The sequence below is a fragment of the Colobus angolensis genome, unplaced genomic scaffold (assembly GCF_000951035.1).
Source record: "Colobus angolensis palliatus isolate OR3802 unplaced genomic scaffold, Cang.pa_1.0 Scaffold97, whole genome shotgun sequence".
Classification (NCBI taxonomy): Eukaryota; Metazoa; Chordata; class Mammalia; order Primates; family Cercopithecidae; genus Colobus; species Colobus angolensis.
The window spans coordinates 2,551,671-2,571,909 of record NW_012123709.1 but is presented as its reverse complement, the minus strand read 5'-3'; the positions used below and the strand labels follow the sequence as shown (position 1 = coordinate 2,571,909).

General features: G+C 42.9%; 1 protein-coding gene across 1 annotated transcript in view; it reads right to left on the bottom strand.

The window, feature by feature from the left end:
• Positions 1-20,239, bottom strand: part of RASGRP1 (RAS guanyl releasing protein 1 (calcium and DAG-regulated)) — a 78,149-nt gene that overhangs the window by 7,813 nt on the left and 50,097 nt on the right. Inside the window, exons 7-15 of the mRNA XM_011932651.1 lie at positions 16,831-17,004; positions 15,658-15,774; positions 11,797-12,072; positions 9,599-9,679; positions 7,003-7,107; positions 6,038-6,147; positions 4,896-5,040; positions 3,852-3,888; positions 2,557-2,709 (exon numbers count right to left, since the gene is read on the bottom strand). Coding sequence (XP_011788041.1) covers positions 2,557-2,709; positions 3,852-3,888; positions 4,896-5,040; positions 6,038-6,147; positions 7,003-7,107; positions 9,599-9,679; positions 11,797-12,072; positions 15,658-15,774; positions 16,831-17,004 — 1,198 coding nt within the window. The remainder of the gene's footprint in view (positions 1-2,556; positions 2,710-3,851; positions 3,889-4,895; positions 5,041-6,037; positions 6,148-7,002; positions 7,108-9,598; positions 9,680-11,796; positions 12,073-15,657; positions 15,775-16,830; positions 17,005-20,239) is intronic.

Here is a 20,239-nt window from a genome sequence, read left to right as displayed (position 1 = left end):
TTTTAGCAACTTTATAATAATATAGTAATTTTCATTTTGTTGCCCGTGATCCATGTATGTTTATCCTACCTGTTGGTCTACTTCCTGAAAATTACTTATCTTACCAGTGTGGGGGCAGGGTTTGGAGCAAGAGGAGAGATGGCCTGGAGAGGAGAAATCTCTAACAGCAGCCCCTTCAGGGATTCCTGTTTGAGGTCTCAGGTTCAGGGTGCTCTCTGCTACCTTTGCCACTTGAAAATCTGCATTTTATGTGACAGAATTGTGGTGCCCTAAGGTTATGTGTAACTCTGAAAATACAGAGTGCATGAATGAAATACAGGGTACAGGCCTATTTTTCACAGTGGTGTTTGTGATTTTTGTTAAAAGTTGAACATCAAATCCTTAGTTGATTAGCATATTCTTTCTAAGACCCTGAGAGGATTTTTTCCCCCTGAGAACAAAACATCCCAAAAGTTTGAAGTCAGCCTGTGTTTAGATATAGATAGTAAGGGGAAGGATTTAGGAAGACAGCAAAAAATTTGTATTTGGCTGATGTGATAAAAAGGAATGTGCATTTCTTACATGGAAGTAAAGCACTAAAGCTTTGATCTAATTGATCAACAAATGCATATTGATATATACTACTGAACATTAGAAATGCTTCAAATGCAGAATGTATACTATATGGACTTAAAGTTTTCTCTAGGCATCTGTTGTAACTATAGTGGCCTTACCACTTTAGGGAGCTTATTTCAAAAGAGTAATGATATTAACATATGGTACATAGGTGTTAAACCCGATTTTAAGTGCTTTATATAAATAAACTCATTATTTCCCTTTTTGGTTCTAATTAGAAGTTACATGGCTTCTTATATTAAACTGGCAGTAACCTAATAAGCATTGGATTTTTGCTGAAGACCTATATGTTCTTCAGTTAGTCGAGGTGATCAGTGTTTTGACATGCTGGCTAGCCAGCCAGCCCCGAGATCAGGGCCTAGTACAGCACTATGAAGCCTTGTGCCCCAACCCTCCCCAACAAGCCCTTCATGTTACTCTTTTTTAAATAGCTCCTCATTTTATCATATAGACAGGCACTTGTCATTTAAGACTCTCTAGACTGTCTCATTTTTCTACTTCATCTCTTACCTAAACCGCCTTAACACCTTTTTTGTTGTTGTTGTTGTTCGCTATCTCAAGAGTACTAGAGCTGTTCTGCCCTTGGCCTTTTGCTCCTACTGTACATCCTATCTGGAATGTGCTCTGCCCTCCTCCCATAACTTAATTCTACCCTTCCTTCAAGACTTAGCTGAAATTCTACCTTCTGCATAAAGTCCCAACAGCCCCAGTACAGCGATCTCTCTGCTATGTCCTCCTGTCATTTGCTGTCACTGCAACCTATTTGGTTCTTAGCATATACTCTTGCATTGTTTCTAAACTGCTCTATATTTATATATTATCTTCCCCTTAACTAGAACTACTCCATGAAGACAAGAGACAGTCTGTTCTGCTTCTTTGCACTTTAGATCTGGGGCATCTCAAACATACTTAAAGTCATTTCCTTATTGTACTGTTGTTTGCATTTTAACATAAGTGAATTTGCTAGTTTATTTCTTGAATGTTGAATGTTTTGGCTGTCCTAGGATTTTTCTTGTATGATTTGGAATTTTAATCTGCAAGCTCCACTTGAGTGGGATTTTTGCCCCCCGCCCTTCCTTTCTATATTTAGCCTTCTGTTTCTAGAATTTCAACAATTATCTGCTACCTGGCCCCTCAGGGTCCTCCACACTAGGACCTGGTTTTAAATTAATGGCTTGGGGCTCCTCTCCTGTAGAAAAATTGGGGATATCATAGACAGTCACTCAGCTAGTAGAAGACTGCCTGTGGCTAAGTCTGCTTCCTGCTGCTAAGTGATAGTCACAGTTTTTTAAGCATTGGATTTTTCCTTCTCAATTTTAAGCAGTAAGTCTGGTTCTGGACACCTTTCATGCATAGGTGGTCTCTGTTACTATGCAGCAATCAAATTCGCAGTTGCCTCTACTTGCTTCTAGACATGCAGCCAAGCAGACCAGTAGCTTTCGCATCTACTCCTTGTTGTGTGTTTCTAGTACGTGTCTGACCTGTGAGATATGTGTCTTTGTTTTTTAATGCACTATGCCTTTTAATGTTATTTATATACTTTGTATGTTAATTTACATTATATATACACACACACACATATGCATGTACATACATATTGTCCCTATCACTGTTTTGGGTTTGGAGCTGGGGATAGGGTGGGATAGTTAACTGTTAACTTGAGGGACTATCCTGGACAGAAGTCAGTATCTGTGCTTGGTGTAGGTGCCCAATAAGTACCTGCTGATTTTATGCCTAACTAGGACTCTGCTGTTCTCACACCTCAAGTCTGAGACATAGGCATGGAGCTAAAATCTAAAACTGGGGGAGGAGTCAGCCCTGGCCTAGCTGTTGAGGTTAAATTTAAACTCAAACATAGAGTCATGAGGTAATCTTTCCTCCTCTAAAACTTCTCCCTTCCTACTTCACTTTCCAAGATGAAGGTTCCCAGTTCCTACTTACCCTGGAGCAGATCTTTGGCTCCCAATGAACAAAGGCTAGACACTGGCCCCGCAGAGGTGTTGTTCTCTGTGGGAGCTACTGGGTTCTTGGCTCGCTTCTTGCACTCAAACACAACCAGATCTTTGCACTGTTTGTGGCAGTTCATCCCGCAGTCTGTGGACAAGACATCCTGGGTCAAGAAGTCTTTCACTTTTCTCTCTTCCCCAGTGTGTCTCACAACCAAATTCATGCAGTGCTTTCTTGTCACACATGTCTGTTCTATCTTCTGGAGCTAAGACACAACATTCCTAATGAAGCTAGCATTCTTCTCACTTGGTGAAGCCCAGAGCTCACACTCTTAATGTAGCCCTTATCAGTGAGTCTCAGCATCAGAAGCAGTATCCTGATACCTTGGAGGGAAGAGATGGTGTCCTGGTATCCCACACATTCCACCTACTCTAGTGAGACCCTCTGGAAACGCTCAGCTGTTAGGTCTTATTTTCTTTCTTGTAGTAAAAAGTTTCCTTTCTTTCATTCCTGAATTCTCCTAGTCACAAGGAAGGACAGTTATGTCCTGAATGATAAAGGACCTTTAGTAATCATTTATCTTCTGTTCCAGAAGAGATTCTATCCTTTTCACTGGGACCCACCCTTCCGTGACTATATGGGAGCACCATCTCCTACCAGCCATCCCTGTTCTAGGCCAACATCAACAGAAAGTGGATTTGATAAAGGGAAACTGCCTAACTGTGCAAGCGGGCATTTCTCTCTTCGGTGTGGTGGTCATTCACCAAGGGTGTTCTAGGAAGCCACTTTGGGGATGAGACTCTGAACTCTGCTGAGAAGTTGTGGACTAAATGGACAACTACTATGGGTAAAAAAATGTTTTAGAGGTGGGACTCTTAAGACCAGGTGATATGGTTTAGCTCTGTGTCCCCATCCAAACCTCACCTTGTAGTGCCCACATAATGCCCATGTGTCATGGGAGGGATCCGATGGGAGGTAACTGAATCATGGGGCAGTTACCCTCATGGTGTTCTCATGATACTGAGTGACTGCTCATTAAAGCTGATGGCTTCCTAAGGGCTTTTCCCCCTTTTGCTCAGCACTTCTCCTTCCTGCCACCATGTGAAGAAGGATGTGTTTTCTTCCCCTTCTGCCATGATTGTAAGCTTCCTTAGGCCTCACCAGCCCTGTGGAACTGAGTCAATTAAACCTCTTTCCTTTATAAATTACCCAGTCTCAGGCAGTTCTCTATAGCAGCATGAGAATGGACTGATACACCAGGAAAAACAGTTAACAATATTGAGTCTTACCTTTACATCGATATCCTTGTTTGATCACTCCCCAGAGCTGTGAAACAAGAGACAGAATGTACCACATGTCATTCGCCCATCTGGTGTGAGGCCACAAGGTGACATTCCTTTATTTTCCTTCATTCTACTCTCTAGCTCAAGTGGGAAGGAAACCTCATTTATCTCTCATGTCTTGTCCCTTCTGACCTTAAATTAAACATGAGAAGAGTTTATGCTGATCAAAGTTTCTCAAGAAGCAGCTTTTTTTTTTTTTTTTTTGAAGAGTCTTGCCTGGTTGCCCAGGCTGGAGTGCAGTGGTGTGATCTCGTTCACTGCAACCTCCACCTCCTGAGTTCAAGCAGTTCTCCTGTCTTAGCTTCCCAAGTAGCTGGGACCACCAGGCATGTTCCACCACACCTGGCTGAATTTTTTTATATTTTAGTAGAGACGAGTTTTCATCATGTTAGGCAGGCTGGTCTCAAACTCCGGGTCTCAAGTGATCCGCCCGCCTTGGCCTCCCAAAGTGCTGGGATTACAGGCATGAGCCACCATGCCTGGCCCTCACTAGCAGCCTTATGACTCAGACATTTTCCAGAAATGGATGAATCATCGAGCAAACAGGTTCCTCAGGACTCCAAACTGAGAAGGATATAGAGCCTTGCATCAGGACCTGGGTTTAGGGGGAAACTATTGGTCAGGAGTGGAACGGAGGAGGGGCATAGCCCAGATCATCTCCTAAAGACAGAAGGTATCTCTTACGTCTTTGTTATAACACTTGAAACAGCACATGAATATTATACTTTAAAAGTATATCCCTAATTCAGCATTTCTGGTACCATTTATCTAAGGCCTCGTGCAGTAGAAAAGAAAAAACAATCAGGAAGAAGGGAGAGACAATGAGTGCAGGTAAAAACCACACGCTTGAGCTCTAGGTTATTCTAGGTGTCTGTCTGGGCTCCAGGCTGGGATGAGTTTACAAGGATTGTGAGGTCTGTGCCTGTCTTCGTTAAAGTAGCCCACACTCTTCCCCAAATTCAACCCTGGAGCACCCTAAGAAGAACTTACAAATCCAGCACAGTTGTCACAAAAAGTGGGCTTCAGGTAGGTGGTCTCTTGGAAGTTGTGAGGAAAGCCCAGGCCGAGCTTGGAATAGATTGAGCTGGCTCGCATGAAGTAGGCTGTGATCTCATCTCTGCTGATGAGGCCTTCCCTGCCAGCAAATGACCAAGGCAAGGATGTGAGTATAAGGGGCATGGAGGCACGTAGCAAGGGGGGCTTCTAGCCTTAGAAACTCACCTTTCTTTTTATCCTCTGTGGTAATATGGTATGTGCTACCTCATGATTACTTCCATGGGCCCTACTCTTAACAAGGATACAAGATGACATGTGGTAAGTAGGTGACGCAGCATTAGTCATTTCCACAGAGGTGTTCTTTGGCCAAACTAGGTTTTCCTAACTAACTTGACCACTGTCTATAAGACTTGAAAAAGAAACAATGTAAAATGTACATGTGTATAGGGAGGGAAATGTCTTATGCTACAGTTTCTGACTTTAGACAGTACCTAACTGGAACCCACTAACCATACAATTGGTTTCCTATAGAGAACCAAGATAGAATTTATTTAACCTTGAGAAAAGTAAGTATGCGAAGTATGAATAAGTATTAGTTGGTTTCCAAAATCTGTAATGACAAAGCAAGAAGGAAGACTAAGCTTCTTTCTTAATAGTTGACTATTCTAAAGTGGCAGATTTATGGAATGTTCAATTTGGAATTTGTTTGTTTTGGAGATGGGGTTTCACTCTTGTGGCCCAGGCTGGAGTGCAGTGGCATGATCTCGGCTCACTGCAACCTCTGCCTCCCAGGTTCAAGCAATTGTCTGCCTCAGCCACCCGAGTAGCTGGGATTACAGGTGCCCACCACCACACCCGGCTAATTTTTGCATTTTTAGTAGAGAGGGTTTCACCATGTTGGCCAAGCTGGTCTTGAACTCCTGAGCTCAGGTGAGCCGCCCACCTCGGCCTCCCAAAGTGTTAGGATTACAGGTGTGAGCCACTGTGCCCAGCCCAGAATAGTTTTTAAAGCATGCATATTTTATGGTCTGTTCTTAAGTGATCGCAGCAGCAACACATCTGAGTTTTCAAATGCTTCTAGTGATACACCTATAAGCCTATTCTCACCAGTGAGCTCATAACCACATCTTCCTCACCTGTCTTTGTCCATCACACAGAAGGAAAATGGAAAACTCGCAGCAATCTTTTCAAATTCTTCCTGAGAAATGTATCCATCCTGGTCGTGATCATAGTTCTTGAAGACAGACTGTGAAAAAGGAGTTTTTTTGGTGATTACTAAAGAGAAACCGGTCTTCTCTCCCTTTAGGTCAGATGACGAAGAGCTGGGGCAGTTGGATAAAAGCTTTTAATAACCTGAACAAGAGGAACAGGGAAACCTGCTCCTTTAGCTGTGGCAAAGATGTGGCAGGTCACATCTCAGGCCTTTGCTGGTAGCAGCATCTGGAGGGTGGCCATGTACTTTAAATCATTAGCACACCAATTATACTGTCATGCTGGCTACTCCTAGTTCACTACACAGAGGATGTTCTCCCTTCACTCTACCCTTTTTTTCATCACTCATCTCCAGTTGCATCTTCTTTGAGAAGCTTCTACAAACAGCCCAGTTGGAAGTGCACTGTCCCCCTCTTAATCCTCTTGTTTCTCACTGTTATGCCCTTAGTTTTCTGTTGTTACACGGGAGTTGTCCACGAGGGTAAATGCAGAAGTATGAGATTGTATACCCCTTCCTCAGCAATTAGCACAGAGAATTGAATCAAGCAGTACAAAATTTTTTAGTTTTAGGTTTACTGCATTATCCTTTACTATACTCAAATGTATCCCATTACTTCTGTACTCCTAAATCAACTGACAACCTTTAAACATATGCTCTTCTGCTAGGTCTTTAAGGGGAGGCACAACTGCCTTCATATGAGGCCAGTGTGTGCTGTCAAAATGTAACTTCTGAATTGTTCTAAAGCCACAGTAAGAGAAGTAAGTGGTTCCTTTCAAGTTTCTTGCCTTCATATTTCCACCATTGTGCTCTTCTCTCCCCTCTGCCCCACATACAAAACTGAGCCAGGCAGTGCCTTGCTTTTGTGTGCTGCAACACCGCTGTACTTACATCCACCATCCTCTGGACGTGTTTGCTAATGGTCTTTGGATCAGGTTTGGGAGATACTCCAGAAGCCCAGTCCACTACTACTGGTGGCTTTGAAGGTGTTAGTGGCTAAAATGAGATATTTAGAGAAATCCTCATGACTACAATGCAGTATTATAACCTGTAGCTCCTTCTTTTCCCACTACCTGACAGTTACATTTATGGACAATATTCAATTATGTTCAGTGGCAAGGAGCAGAGAACCCACAGGCAATTGAAATCTACTAGTAATTTTGGCTAACAAGGTATTGTGCTTTACAGTTCCCAGAGTGCTCTTCACATACATTATCTGCAGCTACAGATCATTTGAAATTCTCAATCTGCCTGAGTTGCAATTCCCTCTCCATTAAACCTTTTGTCAGAGCTATCAACAAAGAGTAAAGTGGATCATTTATGCTTCCTCTCTATTCTCCAGTCACTCTGCAATAGAAATGTGAATAAGGAAAAGCCTAGCTAAAAGGCAGGAAGACACAAGAAGAATAATCTGAAGCCTGGACAAGCTCTTTTCTAAATACAGTCATGCATCACTTAATGACTGGGATATATTCTGAGAAATGTGTCATTAGGTGATTTTGTCATTGTGTGAGCACCACAGTGTGTACTTACACAAAGCTAGATGGTATCGCCTGCTACACACCTAGGCTATACGGTATAGCCTACTGCTCCTAGGCTACAAACCTATACAGCAGGTTATTATGCTCAATACTGCAGGCAATTGTAACAATGGTATTTGTGTATCTTAACATATCTAAACATAGAAAAGGTAAAAATATGGTATAGAAATTTTTTTTAATGGTATAGGGCACTTGGTATATGGTATATACACCTGTATAGGGCACTTAACCATGAATAGAGCTTTCAAGACTAGAAATTACTCTGGCAAGTCGTGAGTGGTGAGTGGATGTGGAGGCCTAACATTACTTTATTCTCCTATATACTTTATAAACACTGTACGCTTAGACTACACTTAAGTTTCTTAAATTTTTTTCTTCAATGATAAATTACCTTATTTTACTGTAAAAGCTTTTACTTTTTCTTTAACTTTTACTCTTTTGTTATGACACTTAGCTTAAAACACACATTGTATAGCTATACAAGTTATTTCCTTTGTAGCCATATTCTACAAACTTTTTTCTATTTTAAAAATGTTTAATTTTTTAAAACTTTTTTTTTTGTTATAAACTAAGGTACAAACAATTAAACACACTGGCCTATGTCTATACAGAGTCAAGATCATCAATATCACTGTCTTCCACTCCACATCTTGTCCCATTGGAAGGTCTTTAGGGGCAGTAACATGCTTGGAGCTATCACCTTCTGAAGGACCTGCCTGAGGCTGTTTTACACTTAACTTTTCTAAGTAGAAGGAATGCACTCTAAAATAATGATAAAAAGTATTGTATAGTAAGTGCATAAACCAGTGATATTTATTATCAAGTATCAGGTACTGTACATAAGTGTATGACCTAGACTTTTTACAGCTCAGTAGGTTTGTTTACACCAGTATAATCACAGACACAGTGAGTAATGTGTTGTGCTACAGTGTCACAATGGTTCTGTCACTAGGCAATAGTAATTTTTCTGCTCCATTATAATCTTAAGGGACCACTGTCATATATGAGGTCTGTCACTGACCAAAATGTCATTATGTGGTGCATGACTGTATTTGAAACTTGGCCCAAATTAAAATCTCTTTGAAAAAACAGAATGTACCCTTTCCGTTGAAATGCCTCTAACCTGAAAATGGAATCTACCAAATATTTTCAGTCGAATCTTTCATTACAATAGAATGCTAGAACTTGATCTTTCTATGTGGAGGAGTGCAGTTTAGCCACCCCAATACATGAGCTGGATTTCTTAAGTGTGGGTAACTCTCTTCCCTTGAGTACCACTTGTTTTAGGGTTTGGAAATTTCCCAGGAGACTGAAATGATTTTACTTGCCTGTGGGAGGGCAGGGCAGATAACCTGTGAAGTTCCTACTGCGGGCAGTGCCAGGACTGTGTACTATTTTGAGGACTTCTCAGCATAGGAGGTCAAAAGACTCAGCAGACTGTTCTTTTCACCCAGAACATTACAGGAAAATGGGGCTTTTCTATCTACCAACCTGGAAATCTTCAGAAATTTAGCTTCTGATTAGTATGCATATTACTCTCATTATCATCAATGAATCAGAAGAGAAATTTATGTGGGGACGCTTCTTAATGGGAGGGGGATGTCACTCTGGTGCACAGTAGTATCTTCCTTCTCTACTTTGTAAACCACTGACTGATTCCACCACACCTGGCGTTCTGATGATACAGTTATTTACTGTTCACTAGTTATTCACTGCTCACACATTAGGCTTATGTCTTCAACTACATCACAGCTTTTTAATGGACAGGAACTATTCCTCGGACATATGTTGAAAAGTTGTCTCTGTTCCTAGCATAAGGTTGAGCACTTAAGAAAAATGGTATACTTATTAAACTGAACCGAAAGTCTGTTCCTGAGGATGAATGAATTCGAGGAGAAGCTTGTAAAGCACCTGTTACATGTGGAGTCTTAACATGAAAAACTCACTGGGGCTCTGTGGTTCCTTGGTTCCCGGGCATAGGAAAGCTCGTAGATTTCATCCTCAGTGTAGTAGAGATCCAGGGATAGCTGCGGATCAAAGCAGAACAGGGTTCATTGCTAAGTTGCTGTTTGCCTCTCCCACGGCTGATGGTTCTTTCTTGGATCATCCTTGCCAGTTTACTCTTTTAGGCTCTAAACAGTTTGTTTCTAAAATTCACAAAACAGGTATAACACCTACTACTGCAACAGGGCAAGCATTACTTCTTTCTCGTTAAAATGATTTTAAATTTTGGACATATCTCAGGATGCTCTCTTTTTAACTATGATTTAAATCTAAGCCTCTATATAGAGCTTAGGCCAAAGGCCTTGTCTGGGCAGATGACCAGTACATCACTTGTTCTCTCTCAGAGCAGAAAGATGATTTAAAAGGATGGTGTGTATGGTCTGAGACTATCAAATTTGAGTCCAACAATAAAATTCAGTTTAAATGGTAAGACATTAATTGCTATTAAGAGTTAATGAGTCTGGGTGCATGGTGGCTCATGCTTGTATTCCCAGCATTTTGGGAGGCCAAGGCAGGTGGACTGCTGTAGCTCAGGAGTTTGAGACCAGCCTGGGCAACATGGCAAAACCCTGTCTCTACAAAAAATACAAAAGTTAGCCGGGCGTGGTGGCGTGTGCCTGTGGTCCCAGCTACTCAGGAGGCTGAGGTGGGAGGATGGCTTGGACCTGGAAGGCAGAGGTTGCAGTGAGCTGAGATTGCACCATTGCACTCCAGTCTAGTTGATAGAGCCAGACCTTGTCCCCGAAAAGAAAAAGAGTTAATGAGTTTCATATATATATTAGAACTATAAAATTTTAGAAAAGTCCTTAGGAATAATCTTATTCTTAACCTTGAGTCTATGGATAGGCTTCAAGGAGTTCAGAACTTGAAATTACATGCATATTTAAAAATACATGGCTTATGGGCCGGGCACAGTGACTCACGCCTATAATTCCAGCACTTTGGGAGGCCAAGGTGGATGGATCATGAGGTCAAGAGATCGAGACCATCCTGGCCAACACGGTGAAACCCCATATCTACTAAAAATACAAAAAATTAGCCAGGCGTGGTGGCAGGCACCTGTAGTCCCAGCTACTCGGGAGGCTGAGGCAGGAGAATGGCGGGAACCTGGGAGACAGAGCTTGCAGTGAGCTGAGATGGCGCCGCTGCACTCCAGCCTGGGCAACAGAGCGAGACTCTGTCTCAAAAAAAATAATAAATAAATAAATAAATATATATATATATGGCTTATGTACATTTTTCTGGGAAGAAGGTTCACAGCTTTCATCACAAGATTTATAATCCAAAGAATGTTAAGATTCAGTGGATGTTTTTACAAATGATGTGTGAGGCACAGACTTGCCAAGGTCACCTGGCTAATAAGTGAAAGGGCTAGGATCACACACCAGCTGATGTGAAGCCCAGGGTTCTATCACAGTGCTGCTGTGAGGCAGAAAGAGGTCACATGATCATTATTCTACTCCCCCAAAACAGCAGGTTAAAAACTGTATAACTGGAAGAGAAGTTAGAAGTCATCGCAGAGACTAATCCCTCTGAGGAGAGGAATCTTGGAGGGTTCTATGTCCATAGTCACCCAGCTGGTGACCTACAGAACTGCAGGTCTGGAAGGGAGTTCATCTGATCTCACCCCATACTCAGGATGCAAATCCTGGTCTCCCACACCACTGACAAGTGTTCATCTACCCTTCACTGGAATATCTCCAAAAGCAAAGATCTAAGCCAGGAACCAAATAATAACTCTGGGTGTTTTTTGTTTTTTTCACTTACTGCCTGCCCTTTTTATGAGAGCACATTCATTCTCTTCATCTTTTACGAAGACTTGTGTCCTCATTTGCCATCAGCTCCTCCCAGAGAGCTTAGGACTGCTTTTGCAGGGGCAGTGAAACAGTCCTAGAAGTCTGAAGGACACAGCCTCTAGAGTCCCACCACCTGGGTCTGAATCAAGCCTCTGCTACTTAATAATGTGTGGTCTTCTGGCAAGGTATATCTTTGTGCCTTAGTATCCCTATCTATATGTTGGAGAGAATAATAGTATCTGCTTCATAGAGTGAGGATTAATAGCTAATATTTGGTAAGGTGTATAGAATGGCACCTGGCACGGAGAAGGTGCTTAGTAATTGTTCTCCTGTGTGAACCTCACCGTCAGCAAGTGTACCAAGTCCTTGTTGGCCTCCAAGGGTGGGGCCACCTCTTGCAGCTGGACCAATTCACTGATATGATTATACAGGGCCAGTAGCTTGTGGACGTTCACTTTCCCGTCCTCCAGGTAGTCAGGCATGGCTTCATACAGGGAGATGAGGTCCTTGAGATGCACACCCAGAATGGGGATCTTGAAGTCAGTGCACTCTCCATAGGCTCGCCGATAATTGTCATAGTTTCTGGAGGAGGACAGCAGCTCAGTCATCTCACCGAGAACCTACAAAGCAGAACAGACCAATCACAGTACCCGCCAGCTAGTGTGTATTTTCTGTAATGACCACCTTGCGTATTTGCATCGCCTGCGGTGGTCTCATCCCATCCAGAATTTGTTGAGCAGGGGGTAATTCATGTAAACGGTACACATTATGACTCCCCAATTAAAACCTCAGCTATGTCAAATATCACAGAATATATTTACAAACACATGATTGAATCTATTATATTACTTATATTACATTATAAATGGGGGTTTTATCATTTTTATTTTAAAATGTCTTTCTTTTCAAAAATAAGGACCGATACAAAAATTTAAAAGGTGCAAGAATATATAGTGAACACTATCCCTCTAACTCCTGTCCCCAAGCCATGTGATGCCTTTCCTTGGTGTCTTCTTAATGCTTCCAGAGACACTGCATTGATTAACAGCTGAAATGTGATGTCAGGAAATGTCGCTGGCACGGGGAAGAGCATGTGTTTTAAGAGTGGAGCTTCAGTAGTCTATTGTGTGTTATTCTCTAGGAGGTGCTCGGTGGGCCTTTCAGGATTCTCAGAATGGGCCTATGACTAGAAAGCAAGTGATATTCCATTCACAGACTAAAACCTTGAACTAAAAAACTGAATAGACCAGATCAATTCCGAGCAAAGGACAGGAGAGAGGACACTAGAGGTTACACCCTGCTTCAACCCTGGAAGTGGGAATGGCTGCCCACCAGCACAGAAAGGGAGCAGCCAGATCTGGTTTTCTTTTCAATCACATGTCATTCAAGTCAGCAAGCAGTTCACAGAATCCATTCCCCACGAGTGATAACCAGCTTTCTCAGAAGCAAAGACATGAAGTGCCGGTCTGCCAATCATGTTATCATACAACATAAGGAGTCCTCTCGTATCCTTAGGGGGATACAGTCCAAGATGCCTAATTGATGCCTGAAACAGTGCATAGTAACAAACCCGATTGCTGTCAAGTGGAACACATTTCTGTTCATGTTTTCCACCCACAAATGTAATGCCATTCCCATCATGCACTGTGGCCATAACTTTTGCAGTTTGAAGTGCAAAAGAGAAACTAGAATGAACTTCTTTCCTTTTTCACAATTTCAAAGATGAAATTCCTTCTTTCTTAGATCTTAGCAACCTCAGCATATGATTTTTTTCTTTCCTTATTAAGTAAAGAACTCAGAGGAAACACTTTAGGGCTGCTCTCTGGTATATCCAAATTGCCAACATCATTACTCTTGCACTGTGGGGCCATTATTAAATAAAGTGAGAGTTACTTGAACACAAGTGCTGCAATACCATGACAGTCAATCTGATGACCAAGATGGCTACTTAGTGACTGATACGAAGGAGTCACAGAAAGGATGGAGTTGGGATGGCTTAAGATTTCATCATGCTACTCAGCACAGCATGCACTTTTAAACTTATGAATTGGCCAGGCGTGGTGGTTCATGCCCGTAATCCCAGAACTTTGGGAGACCGAGGTAGACGGATCACCTGAGGTCCAAAGTTCAAGACCAGCCTGGCTAACATGGTGAAACTCTGTCTCTACTAAAAACACAAAATTAGCAGAGCGTGGTGGCACACACCTGTAGTCCTAGCTACTTGGGAGGCTGAGGCAGGAGGATTGCTTGAACTTGGAAGGTGGAGACTGCAGTGAGCCGAGACTGCGCCACTGCACTCCAGCCTGGGCAACAGAATGAGACTGTCTCAATCAGTCAATCAATCAATAAAATAAAACTTATGAATTGTTTATTTCTGGGATTTTCCATTAAATTTTTTTTGGACTGCAGTTGACCTCAGGTAACTGAAACTACGGAAGACAAAACCTCAGATAAGGGGGGACTACTGTAACCCTTTTAGACACAGTGCCCAAACTTAATAAAATTGTGGCCTACAAAATACCATTTCTCCACAATGAAGAGCTTGGAGTTCTTGGGGTCAGACCCCTTCAAATCACTGGGAGATGGCAAGAGAGCTTCCTCCTCATAAACCTCTACCAACGGTGCAGGTGAGCCCTAGGCATGGAAGGGGCTCCCCCACAACAGCAAAAATATTAGAGATATTTTTATTCCCCTCCGAAGGTGAAATCAACAACTTGGGGACTTTTGCTTCAACCCTGGACTTACTAACTCACTATGCAGACCACCCTGAGGGTCAAGCAGCTACTACAGGAAGCACTGCTGTGGGGGACAGCACGCGGAGGAGCAGCAAGCGCTCTCCTGTAAGCTAAACCGACTCGAAGGCTTCTTAGTCTCTGTGACTGTTTCTCTGTCACCTGAGATGCGGGCAACCTTTTCAACTGCTGCGCCTGGTTTCAGCAGAACTGTTAAGGAATGAAGAAGTGACTAAAGATGATGCCCTTTTGATCAGACCACTGGGAAGTGGGGGGCCTCCCCAGAGGCCCAGCACTGATAACAGATAAAAGACTCCCCAAAAGGGAGCTGAACACCTGGGAAAAACAAATAGGGCAATGAGCTCCGGTATCTCTCCCTAAAAAGAGAGTTCCTCTTCATGCCAGTTTGGAAAGATCGGGGCTTGAGTACAGTAAGGTCCTCTTACATGAGATGAAAGTACTCAAAGAGCAGACATTATCTAACCCATGCCATACATTTATATCCTCAGTATCTCATAGTGGTTTATATTTTATAACAGCAGCTCCAGCTGGGCTCAGTGCCTCATGCCTGTAATCCCAATACTTTAGGAGGCTGAGATGGGAGGATCGCTTGAGGTCAAGAGTTGGAGACGAGCCTGGCCAACATAGGGAGACCTTATCTCTACAAAAATTTAAAAAAATAGCTGGGCATAATGGTGTGCACCTATAGTCCTAGCTACTTGGATAAGCTGAGGTGGGAGGATCGCTTGAGCCTAGGAGTTTGAGATTAAAGTGAGCTACGATCATGCCAGCCTATGCTCCAGCCTGGGTGACAGAGCAAGACCCTGTTTCTGAAAAAAGAGAAACAAGCAAAACAGCCCTATGTCATAAAAGATTAAAGTATATTCTGTAAAATCTAATAATGTAGGAAAATGCACAGGACATTTAAGAAAAATATTCATTAATAAAACATTATATATTACAAAATGGTATCTGAAGAACTCATATCCAATTATCTGGTAAAATGCAACTATCCAGAATGTCATTCTCTAAGGGTTCTGGATAGCTAGGTTTTTAACATATCACTATATAACTACACTCAATGTGCAAACTGACCTATGGTCAACCGAACCACAATTCTCTTTGAGAACACATTTTAGAGCAAAGAGCTGCAGCGAGGGAATCTGTCAAAGATGGTAACTGAATATTCAGTGGCCTATGCACATGGGAACAGGCACACATTGTTTCAACTGGTCCAGCAGGAACGTTTGCAGTGACACTGTCTGAGGCCAGACAAAAATCACAGTTACTCTAAAAAAATGTGACTTCTCCATCCTTTGGATTTCCTTAAGGTTTGACTCCCTGCCGCTTAGCCTGGTTGACAAGGGATGGTGTGGTTTGGAAATGCTCTCTGGGCTGTCCCCCCAAGGAGAAAATGTTGGCACACGTCCTGAGAAGGCTGCTAAGGGTCCCAGAGAAGACAGTAGCACTGACCTTATTGATTTCATGTGGGACATGCGAACTTGTCTCCTTGAGCCTCGAGATTGAGCTGTGACACAGCCCACCTATCACAGCCATCAGTGTATTGAAGTTCTGTAGTTGGTGGAGCTTCTGTGACACAGAAGACAGATGACAGCAGAGTCACTGTACATGTCAGTTACATGGGGAGCTTAGAGGCTGCCTCTTGTCTCTGTGCCATGAGTCTCCCTTACACTGGTTATGACTAGTTATGAAGCATTGCAATTCCCTGTCCATGTCTCCCCTTCTGCTTAATTCGGACTGGTGGATTCCAAATCTGGGAGGTGTTACATCTCTCTCCTTTTGTTGTAGCTGATCTGTGGACCACCTTCTAGATCAGTGCTTTCTTAGAATCACCTAAAGTATTGGTTTAACACAGTGGTTTCTGGATCAAACCAGACATTCTGATTACCTGGATCTGGGGTTAGGCTTGGAGATCTGTACTTTTAATATACCTTTAGTTAATACCAGAGCAGGTGATCCAAGATCAGGGCTGTTGACTTCGAGAAACACTGATCTAGACCATCCAGAGTTGAAGAAAGATATTATTAAGTATAATCTTTTATTTATTCCAAATTTACCAGACTTTTATTTTTGAGGGTAAGGACTTTGCCTTATTTTCCCATGCAATGCCAGTGCCTATGTGGGACAGTAACTGGGACAGAGAAGCTAGAATCTCTGGGGAACTTCCAATATGGGTTCATAGTACCTGTTTTCCTCTTATAAAATGCCCCTCAAACATTAAATGCAGCCATTCAGCACGGCATGGGCTCAGAGACCTAAGACAATTCAGGCTGGTCCAGCTCCAGTAAATCTTAGAACTGCCCTTTCCTTTGCCATGTGGGCCACACTCGGGAAAATAATGTAGGCTGGTAAGCATCTTTCAAAAAATGTTAAAGATCTAAACAGATCCAAAACTGGATCCTGACCCCTGATATGGCCTGTATGGCCCCCTCCCCTCCACACTGTCCTTGTATGGAAGAATAGACAAATCACCATATCTAGATCGGGTTGAAGGCACACAAACCTCCCCACCCCCCACCACGGTTCAGGAGGGAAATAAACAGCTCTAACAGGCTAAGCTGGAGGAAAAGGGGATAGAAGGTGTACCTCATAGCCCAAGCCAAAAGTCTCAAACCAGTTATTCACCTGAGCCACCTGGATGAACTTGATGAAGACTTCTGCTCGGAGCTGCGGGGTGGGGCGGCTGAGAACCATCAGTTGTACCCACTGGGAGATACCGTTGCACAGAGCAATAGATCTCTCCATGGTGGGGTTTTCCTTCACACAGCTATTTACAAGGTAATTCTGATAATCAGAGAACTGCAGGAAAAGAAAAAAGAAAAAAAAAAAAAAAAAACGATCACTACTGTACTCTGGTATTCCAGAAGATTTAAGGGACAAGTCAGGTCTGCTCAGTTGATGGCTGGGAACTGCCATGGAACAGAGGAGCTCCTGGCCCTTTTCTACTGCATCTTGGCCACCTGCCAACAAGCATGATGGGAGGAAAATCTTTCTTATTCTACCCACAGCGTGATCTCTCTGCGTCGAAAGTTATTAGGAATAAGTGGATGTGTAGACACATGAGTTAATCCAAATACTGTCTTTCAGTAGATATTGTTACCGACTGTTCTAAATTCTAAAGAATACAGTACAGAATAAAGATCAGTATTGCTGCAAAGGTTAAGGGAATAAAAGGTAGTTCCCCAGACAAAAACAAATCTCTCTTTCCCCAGCTGTTTTCTTACCTTAAAAATGTGATCATAAAATCTGCCCTATCTAGGACACAGAATTGTTATGAAGATCAAAGAAGATAATGTGTGAAAACTTTAACTTTTTAAAGTGCTACATATATGTAAGGTTGCGCTAGTGGAGTAGTTATGAACCTCACGCTAATACAAGCCTGTTTGTATTTCCTTCTCACCAACTTGAGCAGAGGCAAATGCAGTACATAAAACGTGGTTAGCTATATGTTCGCTGACCATGGTTACCCAGTTTGACAACAGCATTGACTACGGTTGGCAATGAAACAGCATGTGTAAAACTGGAAATGTCCCTGAAGATCTAGTCTAAGTGATGTTTGTAGCTATTGTGTCCCTGTCACAAAGAATCCCTCTGCTCAAATTGTATAACCAAGAGGGAGGCACAGTCTGTTTTGTTCTTTTTCAACATTCCTATGGAAGTCTTTGGTGCTTTTCCCCAATTACTTCCAACTCTTCCCTTTGAAAGAAGGTGTGACCGGCCGGGCGCGGTGGCTCACGCCTGTAATCCCAGCACTTTGGGAGGCTGAGGCGGGCGGATCACAAGGTCAGGAGATCGAGACCATCCTGGCTAAGACGGTGAAACCCTGTCTCTGCTAAAAATACAAAAATTTAGCCGGGCGCGTTGGCAGGCGCCTGTAGTCCCCGCTACTCGGGAGGCTGAGACAGGAGAATGGCGTGAATCTGGGAGGCGGAGCTTGCAGTGAGCCGAGATCGTGCCACTGCACTCCAGCCTGGGTGATGAGCAAGACTCCATCTCAAAAAAAAAAAAAACAAAAACAAAAAAACGAAAGAAGGTGTGACCATATGACATAGTTCAGCCAGCAGAATGTTGAGTGGAAGCGATGTAACTTTGGGGGGAAAGATGTAAGAGCCAGTGAATGGTCTGCCTTGTTGCCTTCCCACTGCTGCAGAGATCTTGGAAACTTCTGGCAAGATGAAGCCTCCATCATCTGGGTTCCTGGGGAACTCTGATCAGCCTCTGCTGACCCATGTTAGACATGCAGTGTGAGTGACAAATAAACTTTTGCTTAGTTAAGCCACTGAGATTGTGCAGGAGGTGGGTGGGTGGGGGGTTGTTACTACAGTACACCTTAGTTCTGCCTAAGTAGTAAATATATAGATGAGAAGAAGTCACAACCCAAATAAAATAGTTGCAAATTAACTGAGCCCCATATTACTGTGCTATAGCTGCTGATGCGTGGAAAGCCTATGATTAGGACCAAAATCGCTCCTTAAGAGAGAGATAGAAAGCAAACTTCTTACTGGTTCTAGAAGAAAGTAGCTACAACTTATTGAATACATATATTTTGAAAATATTCATCAATTAACATATTCCAGTGGATACATTTAATATACCCCTCCCACTATAAATGTAACATTAAATCCACTTGCTTTTTTTTTTTAAAAGAATTATCCCAGTAACATCCGCACTACCCCTAAAGTTTTATAATAAACAGAAGATATCAAATGCCTTTCAGTTCACAGCAGAGATAAATTTCCCTCCAACCTCATGTTGGAGAGAAAACTTGTGTTTGGTAAAATTGTTCAGCACTGTACAGGAAAAACAAACATCCCTGAAATAGTCTTCTATGAAGGGACCATGCCAGCCAAAAGAAACGAAGGTTGAAACTGATGTTTTTACTTGCAAACAGAACACTGCTGAACCCCTGGGGACACTGGCTGGGATTCCTTGTTCTGCACTGATTTTTCACTTCTGCCTCCACTGATGAGAGCACTGGCATCAAGCAGACATCCTGCAGGCCTGACCAGGCAGCCTGCCGGTTTGACCCCTGCAGAGCTCCGATTTCCTGTGTGATAAATGGCTTTTTTCAGTTGCTCTCAGCTCTGACTGCTGTCCTTCCGCCTGACAGGGGAGGCACTGCCAAATGGGAACTCCCCAGGCAGAGGGGTGCAGAGAATGGAGAGTTAATGCTTGGAGAAGTTATTTCCAAATGGAAGCTGGGAGCTTCCTGACTGACTGGCCAAAGAGCTGTGTGAAAACAGAAGGGATGTCAACATTATGAATGAAAATGTAAACTATCCTTTGTAACCTGGTTTGCAGGTCTCCTTCCAGACACAACTGAGCTCAAAAAATTGGTGGTGACCGACCGAGACAGGCATGTAGTCCTAGCCTCAGCTCTGACTATAATCAGCTGTGTCGACCTTGTTCAAGGCAGCCCTCTGGGCCTCCATTCGCTCACCAGAATACCAGTCATTTTAATAAATGGACCCAGCAACTAGGTGGTCTCTATTATTAGCACGAAGGTGAAGACTGTATCTGTTGGTAGGGTTAGGGGCTAAGTGGAATAAGGGTTTCATTTCTCAGGAAAGCATATTGGCCAGTGAGGGTCTGTTGGCATCTGACACGTTGACAAGTTCTCTTATATAGAACTAATATTCTTTGGATCACATATGGAGTTTCAAGGATTGCAGTGAGGACAGCGTGCACCTGTGGACTCTTTCTGTTCCTGATGATCAACTGAAATCTCTCTTCCTTTGACTCTGCCTAGTTGCCCCAGTCGAAAGGTTAGGGGTCAGCACAGCTTAGCTTCTAGAATCACAGTGACTTCTGGGCCAGCACCACTTCAAGGATTTAGGTATGTTCTGAGCTAGGCCAGTAGAATCTATTTTGGGATTTCCCAGAGCCATTCAAAGCTTACCCCAGAATGAATTCAAACTCCGAGAGGACATATCCTTTCCCCGCCCCTCTGCCCTCCCCGCCTTTTTTTGAGGAAGATTAAAAAAAGAGTTATTGAAGCCTAATGATTATCAGGGGTATGAAGGGAGGGGAGGGG